The sequence below is a fragment of the Protobothrops mucrosquamatus genome, unplaced genomic scaffold, assembly GCF_001527695.2.
Source record: "Protobothrops mucrosquamatus isolate PMUCROS unplaced genomic scaffold, P.Mucros_1.0 scaffold3619, whole genome shotgun sequence".
Taxonomy (NCBI): Eukaryota; Metazoa; Chordata; class Lepidosauria; order Squamata; family Viperidae; genus Protobothrops; species Protobothrops mucrosquamatus.
In genome coordinates, this window is record NW_015389582.1 from 37,117 (window position 1) to 47,636 (window position 10,520).

General features: G+C 37.5%; 1 protein-coding gene across 1 annotated transcript in view; it reads right to left on the reverse strand.

Moving 5' to 3' along the window:
• The window catches only part of CAPSL (calcyphosine like), a 9,908-nt gene extending 6,490 nt beyond the window's left edge, over positions 1 to 3,418 (reverse strand). The window contains exons 1-2 of the mRNA XM_015827333.1: positions 3,327 to 3,418; positions 23 to 159 (exon numbers count right to left, since the gene is read on the reverse strand). Of these exons, the coding sequence (XP_015682819.1) occupies positions 23 to 159 (137 nt within the window). The 5' untranslated portion in view covers positions 3,327 to 3,418. The remainder of the gene's footprint in view (positions 1 to 22; positions 160 to 3,326) is intronic.
• Between the last annotated feature and the right edge of the window lie 7,102 nt (positions 3,419 to 10,520).

Sequence of the window (10,520 nt, forward strand, 5' to 3'; positions counted from 1 at the left end):
CTTGGTTTCACCATCCATTTACCTGCTCAGGCCTTTGATGCCTGCTGAGCCCCTTGCCAGGCACTGAAGGCGTAGCTTCTCGATTGGATCAGTGGTGTGGGTAAGGTTTTTCTTGGCTTGGATGGCCATTTCCCTGTCATGTCGTGCAGTGCCCGCCATCTAGAAAAAAAGGAAGTCAGTTATCTTAACATGGAACAAAGAATAAAAGGCTTGGAAGGGACCTTGGAAATTTTCTCTAAACCCTGTTGTCCATGACAAAAGGCTGTCCAGTCTCTTCTTGATAACCTTCATTGAGGGAGAAAAGGAGAGACATCTACTCTGGTATCTTTAAAATGGCCTTCTATGCAGTTCCTGCCTTCTATGCATCTTTAGGAACTGCAAGCATTCATGGTTTGCATTAAATTCAGGTATTGTTAAAGGCACCTGAGCGAACGGGAACAAAAGTGCTGGTAATTCTGTCTGTACAAAAAGGCTACTGTACCACATAAATGAAAAACTAGCTTTTTCTAAAATATAAATATGTAGATGTGAGGAAGAAGAACTTTGCCAAAAGAATTTAAGATTACATTTTTCAACTTTTTAACGAGTATGGTAATTAATACTTATATATGTTAAGCTAATTTGTGCAGCTTGATCATTCATGAGTCGAACAAGGGTCAAACAAAAATTTCAACCAAAGTTTGAAAATATTATGCATTTTTACGCTAAAGTTAAGGAAAAGCAAGCAAAGCAGTTGTCCATCTTTGCCAAATGAATAAATGGACAAGGTCTTTACATTTGGTTATCACAGAGAAGGTAGCAGCTCTGCCTTAAGTATTCATTCCTCACCTACAAATCGATCGATTATGTGCTATCAATTTGGTATTGACTCTTAGTAACCATACACACGTGGACAGAAATATGATATTAGCAGTGGTGGGATTCAGCCAATTTATACCACTTCGGAAGAACCGGTAGCTAATTTTTTTGTTGCCCAGGCCCAGAATGGACTTCTGGAAGCGGCATCCACACAGAGAACCGGTTGTTTACATATTTGAATCCCACCACTGGATATTAGCAATCAGATCCTAAAATGTTTCCTTGGAAGCAATCTTTTCTCTTTCACTGCAACTTATTTCCTACAGCTCAGTCTGCAAAGATTCGAATTCCCAACAGTTTCAGATTTATTTGCTTTGCACATCTTGTTTATTCATTCATCCATCCATCCATCCATCCATCCATCCAATTTGTATAGCTGCCCATCATACATTCGTGATTCTGGATGGCTTATGATTAAACCATAAACAATGCCAAAAAAAACCCCACTCAAAAATAAAATGACATTATGACGAATAGAAAATATTAAAAGAATTCCAAAAACAAAAAGCATACAATGCAATTGCTGGCAGAGCAGAGTCAATCGAGAGCAACACGGTCATTTTAGGGGCCCCACATCAGTCTCTGATCCCCAGGCTAGATGGCAAAGCCATCTTTGGGCTCTTCTGGAAGGTCAGCACAGTTGGGCCCAGCATGTTCTCAGGAGGAATGATGTTCCATAGGGCAGGTGAGGCAGCAGAAAAGACCCTCTTGGGTCCCACAACAAACCTCTTCTGCTGGATCTGATGGGATGGGTCGATGTCATGGAGGATCCCTCAAATATACATGTGTATGTATGCATGTTTTGGCATCAGTTTTGTATAATTTAACATTTTGAGTGCTGCTGCTGTTCATCATCATCATCATCATCATCATCGTCATCATCATCATTTTAGCCATTGTCTGTACACTGCAAGTTGAAGGCCTTTTCAGGACTAATAGAGTCCTGAGCTTTCTTTTGCCAGTTGGGCCCACAATACTTGCTGATGTCATCAATCCATCTGATTTTAGGTCTCTTTCGTGGATGCTTTTTATCAAGTGGGATCCATTCTATGACTGCCTTGGTCCACATTATTGTTGTTATTTTTATTATCCTTGGGATGGTGACATTGTTTGGTGGGTGGAATTTTTACTTTTGAGAGTGGTGCATTGGATTTTCATTTTAATGTGTGCCATTGTATATACAGTGAAATGAAAATAAAAGTTATTCAATTCAGTTCTTGTACAGCTTTATCACCAACACCCTGAACTTGGAAGCAAATAAATGCAGCTTGCGGAGCAGAGGGATAATGTGTACAGATCTAGTTGCGCACATTACTGCCTGCTTGTGCTGCATTTTGAACCAACTAAAACTTCCCAATGCTCTTCATAGGCAGCCCCATGTAGAACACATTACAGTAATTCATAAGGGAGGTGATTGGGGTGTAGTGTGTAGAGCCTCCTGGTTCAGGAATTGGTGCAAATGGCACACAACGTAAAGGTATGCAAAGGCCCTTGTAGCCATGACTGTCATCTGCTCTTCCAGCAGGGGTTGTGAGTCCCCAGATTGCACACTTGGTCTGTCTGGGAAAGTGTAATTTCATGTAGAACCAAAGATGTCAAATTCTCAGATCCAGATGACCCCTGGGTTTGCTACTGTTTGGGGAGCATCTGGAGTGTAGCCTTCTTCCCCCCCGCCCTTTCTCAAGATCTCCTTCTATCAATTTATGCAAAATGAAACAAGTGCAAACTTAGACTTTGCTGAAGTAAAACAAGAAAAAGGACATTCCAGCAGGTATGCTTATTACAATTCATGGAATGTGTGTGTGTAAAACTATAGCAACAATAAAATGTAGACCAGTAATTTCACAATGTATTCACAAAGGCTTCATAACCATCTGATAGCATCAGTCTGAAAGGTCACTATGCAAAGCACTTGATTTCCTCCTTAAAGTGCAAGAGAGCTCAAACAATCTGACCAAGTCAGTGAAGCAAAGATTTTTACACAGTATTTAATGCTATTCTATCTTTTTAAAAATATGATTTTTTCTATTTTATACCACAAAGATGAACTACTCTTTTTGATTTCTGTACATTATAAAATTTATCTGTCCTATATTTTAACTGGTTGTTCAACATTTTGGAAGGTTTCTGGCTGAAAAGCACTTTAGTTATAATTTGACAATGATCACGCCAAGCAAATCTGCTATGTACGATGCAGGCTCTCTCGGACCACCCAACTCCGTGTTCTCCTGAATCTCAAAGTTACATATCAAGCGATTGCAATTATTCCGAGTTTGCTGCATATTTCTTTTTTGACTCTCCATAACACACACAGTTTATTATCCCAGATGTCATTTTTTTTTAATTGCACAAACTTTCTAAGTAGGCAATGCCCTTAATAGCAAAGAGGGGGAGGATAGGGATATAAATGACATAGTAACTTCTGGAAGCCACTGGTGAAGGGGAATGAGAATAAAATATTTGGTTACCTTGAATCTGTCACCTGTTGCTTCCACCTGAAACTATGGACGCTTTCTTGTAGAGTTAGAGAAAATAGGCCTATCTCTTCCTTGTGTTTTCTCCCTTCTCCTGGCCTACACCCTCTTGCCCTGATTGGGCTGGGGGGAAGGACGAAGGCAAAAACCAACAGGCAGCGAAGCCTGACTGGAAGACATCAGCTGTCCATCCATCTCAGGTTACTTGTTTACATATCACTCCCCTGCTTGAAGTTTACTACCTTGTTTCCAAGGTGATGTGGATGGCCCAGAAGGGCCTCATGCAACCTGGCCGGGTTTGAATCATTCTCTTCTGTAGCCAGAGATGCTCTTTCATGCTACGTTCCTCTGTTTTGCATCTGACTTTCAGATCCCAGTGCAGATTGCAAATCCCAGTGTCTCAGGAAATTATTTTTGCTGCAAGGGAAAGCTCCCTAACTTTTAATGTAGAGGAGGAAAAGGGAATTCACCTGAATCTGCCTTTCTATTTAAAAAAATGGAAAGAGAGAAAATGATGTGGAAGATTAGAATTCAAAGGGAAACGTTTGAACCTAGATACGCCCAGGAAATGTTAGTTTTCTGTCACCGTTATGGAAGGAAAGGTAAGTTCTAGGCAAAGAATTATTTCTTTGAAATATTTAACATAACCTGCTTCAAAATTATTTAGACCAATTGTATATGTGTACAAAATAGGGTTTTAGATATCTTTCAGTCAGAGACCATACCTTTAATTTGGAGCTAGATGAAGATTTAATTTACTAGTGACAAGAGCACAAATGCTTTTATTTTAAAATTATAATGATTCCATGAATATGACTGATGCTTTGCTGTAATATAGCATATGCTCTTTCTTGTTTCTGAAATAACAAATGGAGAAAATAAAGTGATTTTTGTACTGTTTGCATTTTTCCCAGTAGTTTCCAGGTTTAGCTCTTTTGTGCAAAAATACAAAAGTCAAAAAAGTCTGCAGTACAAGGAAACTGCCACATCATCTGTATTTCCAACTTGCAATCCAGCTGTCTCCATGTTGTAGTTAAAAAAAAGTCAGCTTGAAATGTGACAGAAGCTACACTTATCATATATGCATCACACACACGCGATGCACATAAAAAGCAAGCAGAGTTTTGATCACACCATCATAGCGGTTATCTTGATTTTTTTTTAACACGCACTATGGATACCCCTGGTACAATCCTTCACAAAGCAGTTTGAAATCATCCCCAAACTAATTTATTTCTGTTTCAAAATGCAGAAAACACCATCTTATTTTATGGACAACCAACCTGGAGGTGCAAGGAATACCATCAAATCAGTGTCCCATCCTCTGAGCTACACTTACAGAGACCCCCCCGTCCAATTTTTGCTCCAGATGAAAATAAATGATTAGCAGCTATTCACCCCACAGATATTTTTCCGTACATGTATATAATAATAATAATAATAATAATAATAATAATAATAATAATAATAATAATAATAATAATAATAATAATAATAATAATAATAATAATAATAATAAAGTTGGAAGGGACCTTGGAGGTCATCAAGTCCAACCCCCTGCTCAGGCAGGTAACCCTATACCATTTCGGACAAATGGCTGTCCAGTTTCTTCTTAAAAACTTCCAGTGTTGGAGCATTCACCAGTTCTGGAGGCAGGTTGTTCCACTGGTTAATTGTTCTAACTGTCAGGAAGTTTCTCCTTAGTTCTAGGTTGCTTCTCTCCTTGATTAGTTTCCATCCATTGCTTCTTGTTCTGTCTTCAGGAGCTTTGGAAAATAGCTTGACTCCCTCTTCTTTGTGGCAGCCCCTGAGATACTGGAACACTGCTATCATGTCCCCCTCGTCCTTCTCTTCGTTAAACTAGACATACCCAATTCCAGCAGCCTTTCCTTATATGTTTTAGCCTCCAGTCCCCTAATCATCTTTGTTGCTCTTCTCTGTACTCTTTCTTTGTTGTATATGTGAAATGGTAGCTGCCTGGCAATTTTGCAAACAGATGATTTTATTCTGGAGTTTTGACCATGTCTGCATGTTCCTTTGTTGATTATTTTGTGAGTGAGGGACAAAAGAAGTAAATGATATAGGAAGAGACACTGGGAGCTCCAAGATACAAATTCTGAAGCTCGATGGGATCAGGTTAAGACCAACATTGTGTGTCTGTGTGTAGGGATCATTTTCATTTTCATCTTTTCTTTCTATGTACTCTTTAGGTCTTTGTAGCATAAAAGCTACTTTAAAACAATTTAAATGAAATTAAAGATATTAACTTTCGTGCTTCCCATATAGACATTGCCAGGTTTGATCCAGAATATTTCCTGGTAATAATGGAAATATACACCAGAAATGCAAGAGGATTCTTTCCAATCAGTGTTGGAGTTCAATGTTCAAATGGCTATTCAAAGCCATCTGAGATTCAACTGATCTAAAGGAAGGACATCAATTCTCCAAATTAAATAGTTACATAAAAGATGTAATTTTATTTAGGTTTTTTGTTCCTCTGTCAATTTTATTTATTTACCCAATTTATATGGTTGCCCAACTCAACGAGTGTCTCTGGGTGGTGAATAGAGTTACAATAAACAAATTTAATTATAATTTAATTTAAATTATGTTCATTTAATTATAGAACAGTGGTGGCGAACCTATGGCACGCGTGCCAGAGGCGGCACTCAGAGCCCTCTCTGTGGGCACGCGTGCCATGCCCCAGAGATGGCAACCGTCCCTCTTCAACAAGCTGCCCGCTAACTCACCGAGGTCCCACGTGGCCGGATGCATCCCAGCTCGGCTGGTTTCCCTCCCCCCGCCCTGCCTCGCCTCGCTTTATCTCACCTCACCCCACAGGACGAGCCTCCTGCCCACTGCCCCACCTGCCAGAGACCCCCTGGATCTCCCCCAACCCTCTCCACAAGCAACATCGAGGTGACCATGCCCACCTTGGCTACACCCACCCAGTCTGCCATGACCACCACAGCCACGCCCACCCAGTGGGCCACACCCACCTGGCACCCGGTGATAAATAAGTGGGTTTTGGGTTGCAGTTTGGGCACTCGGTCTCTAAAAGGTTCGCCATCACTGTTATAGAATGTATAAACATTCTCTGCAAACTACATCCAGATCATTCAATTAACACTATTCAACTAAGATTAATCTATTAATGAATTAGACCAATTGCATTGGATGCATGAATAAAACAATGGTTCTGATTAACATATGTTCTTCAATAAGCTTACATCAAGCAAAAGCCAGGATTTAAAAGAGAAGGCAGTTAAGAACAGTAGTTAAGAGCAGTAGTAAAAGTAGAATGCTTTTCTGGAATATCCCACACATAGAAATAATTATAATTGCTTGTAATTCGATATAATAAATTAACATTTTAACAAATTAACAGCCACATTAATTAGGAACATTATTGGAAAAATGAAGAAATACTATCCGATGAAGAAATAATTAGAAAAATATTAGAATGCACGGAGATGGATAGACTGATTCAGGCTGAAAGAAAAAGAAGAAATGGTATATTATCAAACTTGGGACTTATTTTATCGATGGCTAGAGGAAAGACTAAAGGATTAGGAACTAAATATGTATTAGCGAATGTAAACTCAGACAGCACGTTTGTTGAATAAATGCTATTGAATGTATGGAAAAAATCAATAAAAATATTTAAAAAAAACTAGGAACATTTTCTTCCTTTAAGATCTAGCAACCAAACAACCCTAGAATCACCACTGGCAATAAACTTAAAGATTTATTTTGAAGTAACTATGTACATAATTGTTTCACTCTGGAAATTATAGCAAAACATACCCAAAGATTGGAGAAAGTTCATCTAGATCAGGGCGGGGTGTTTCGTTTTTATTCCCCCCATCTGCTGGGTGGTTGCAACAGATTTTGGTCACTTCACATGACCCTGGGACATTGTGACTGTCATAAATATGAATCAGTTGCCAAGCATCTGAATATAAATCACAAAACCCTGGAGATGCTGCAACATTCCAGCTGATCGGCGCTTCTTCTGGGCTCAGCAGAAGCACCAGGATCAGTGTTGCTTTCCAGCTGATTGGTGCTTCTTCAGGGCTCAGCAAAAGCACCAGGATCAGCGCCAAACTCCAGTTGGAGCCTGGCGCTGATCTTGGTGCTTCTGCTGAACCCTGACAGCCCTGCAGCTCCAGTCATCTCTCGCTCAGGCTTGTGCGGTGTTGCCACCGGTTCAGCTCATTCCCCTCCCCCACTACTTTTCTAGGATGGTCGCGTACCACCTGCAAGGTGCCAATGTACCACAGGTGGTACCAGTACCACTGGTTGTAAAGCCCTGATCTAGATAAAACAATTGGACATGGAACAGGAGACAATGCCATCGTTATACTGAAGGCTTCATAATCCTTTCATGTAGTATAGGTTGTACTGTTTTCTTTTTCTTTTTAAAAAAACCCTAACTATGCACAGAGCCAGCCTATTCTATGTAGGGGTATTTGCTTAATACAAAGGAATTGTACAATTATGTCAATATTCACATAATGCATACCCATTCTAATATTAATCTAAAATGTATTGTTATATAAAGAAAATATTGCAGAAAATCCATTCAGGCAAACTTTATTCTAATTAGATTTAAATATACATTAAAAAAGATCAGTACATAAATAATTTATAGTTCTGCAATTCTGCATACCCAAATAAGATATACATATCTCCATTGAAGTGATGAAGACAAAGGGAATTCACTTAAGTCATGTTCTCAAAGCCCATGTGTAACATGCACTTGTAAGGCATTTTACGAAGTCACCCAAACTTCCCTTATTTTCCAGAGAAATAAATTATATAAACAGAAACAAATGAAGTAAAAACCAGAATGGGCACATCAGTTTGGAAATATGCAATTTAGGATTATTGAGACAAAAACGCAGTGCTCAGGATTCAGTATTTTTGATTACATATTATGTTGTTCAAGGTAGACAAACTTGTTCCATTATTAGTGAAACAAAGTGCTAATTTGTCCCAATGGTAGTGTAAATCATCCTCTTAATTCCTCTTGGTTACTTTTGATCTATAGTCATGTCATCCATGAATACAAATGGAAATCTAGCATAGCTTCTATATTTACAAAGGGTACAATTCTGGCAGATTTCCTTCACATTGAACATTTGCAGTATGACCAATATCACTAGATACACTACAACAAAATAAGCACTTATTGGTAAAATAAGAAATTCACACACTCAAAATACATGTTAGAGAGAAGGAATCATGATGTAGTTGCAATGTTTTCTGATTTATGACGCATAGACAGAAATTGTAGAAAGAAATAGCAGAGAAAGTAACAAAGGTGGGAAAAGGCCTTGAAAGTAAGTTTTGTTTGGGTAGACATATTCAGGTCCCTCAACATCTTTTTTTTTCTTTTCCTTTTTTGTACATTTTTAGAAATAATCACAGAAGAAAAATTAACACTGGAATTGCTAAATTCAGAGCATAGTTTTTCAGCATAATTCTTCATTTTGTTCCGCAAAAGATGCTTATTTTAATGTTAAATGAACTTTATATCTCCAAGTATTAATAATGAAAAACATGAAAATCGTGGCGTCTTGTGATATATGCAGTTGGTAATATATACCAAGATAGCAAAATAACATTCAGTTAGGTGATCTTCACTAATAGGTCCTGTGGAAAATGAAAAAAAAAATGTTCCAACCATTCCTTGACAATACCGTTAGCAGCATAATTTTGTGCAAAGAAAAATTGTGAAAATTTTGCTTCAAAATGATTTCTTCAGTAGCAGTGCACATTTTGTAATGTTTTCTATAACTAAAAAACAACTTATACAGATACCCCACACTCTTTTTTTTTAATTCTCTGCACTCAATTCAGCAACATCAGCATTTCAGTTACACACTAAACATTGACAATTAGAGAAACATAAATTTCATTTTAATTCCATTCATATATAGCATTACATTTTACTTTATACTACAGTAATGCACACATCTCTAGTTAGATATAAATAACACTTACTTATTCGCAGCAAATATATATATTTCATTGATCATGACTCCAAACCCCAATATTATTTACAAAGCAATTATTTCAGTTCCAACCTATTAGGTATAAATAAAGAATTCAATGGCAAATATAAACTTTCGCATGAATGTACCTGCTCAAAAGCCACATTTTCCAATTTGTATTTAAAGAAGAAATCAAAGTTCTTCAGACAACATAATGACCATGACACTCTTACAAGTGAAAAAAATGAGTCAGCTTCACAAATATATAGAAATGTTTTAAATATTTTTGTTTTGGCATGAAGTTCCATAGCAGGGTGCAAAAAACAAGACACTGAAGTCTTAATACTTAATGCATCAAGCAGTTTGAATTGCTGACTGGAATGTTTTATATGCTTTTATGCAAGCTGCCTGACTTCAATTTAAAGGTCTGCCAAAAAGAATTTCAAGAAGAAAAAAGTACTATTTTAAGCCAAATCTCCTTCACTTGATTTGTCGGTCACCTGAGAATGTCCCATAGCAATAACACAGTCCATTTCCAAACTTCTAAGGAAAATATGTGTGAAATTCCAGCTCAACCTTCAAAGCAAAAGAGAGCATCTAGTCTGCAACTATGCATTTGAGTCAATAACTTTTGAATCAAATTTTAACAACCTTTCACTGTAAGTTCTCAACTTACTAGTAACAAAATTTCTGTTTATCAAAATGAATAAGGTATTAAAAATATCGGACTTTTTTCTGGGAATCAAAAAATGTTCGGAAGAAATTTGATAACTCAAAAGTAGCTTTTCTTAATAGACATGGGATGTTTAGATCAATTTATGGCATCGAGACAATTTCTAAATTCTAAACTTAATATTAAACTGGTATTGATATAACAGTTTGCAAATTCCTTTGTTAGTACATTCCAGTTTCTGTTAATCATATATTTGGTATGTTGAGCACCGAGTGTAATTTCAGCGTTTGTGAAAATAGTATCCCAAGTCATACTTGACAGAAGATAAGCCATTCACTTTCCAGATGCACATTGCATAAAATGATGCTTCACTGAAGCTACTGCAAATCACAATAACCTTTCTCCCTCTAAAATGAATGTTGGGTTTATGTATTATAAAATACAAAGATCAACCATTACTGTGTTTATCTTCTTCCATATCTTCCTTGATACTTGCGCATGCTACACCTGAATTTG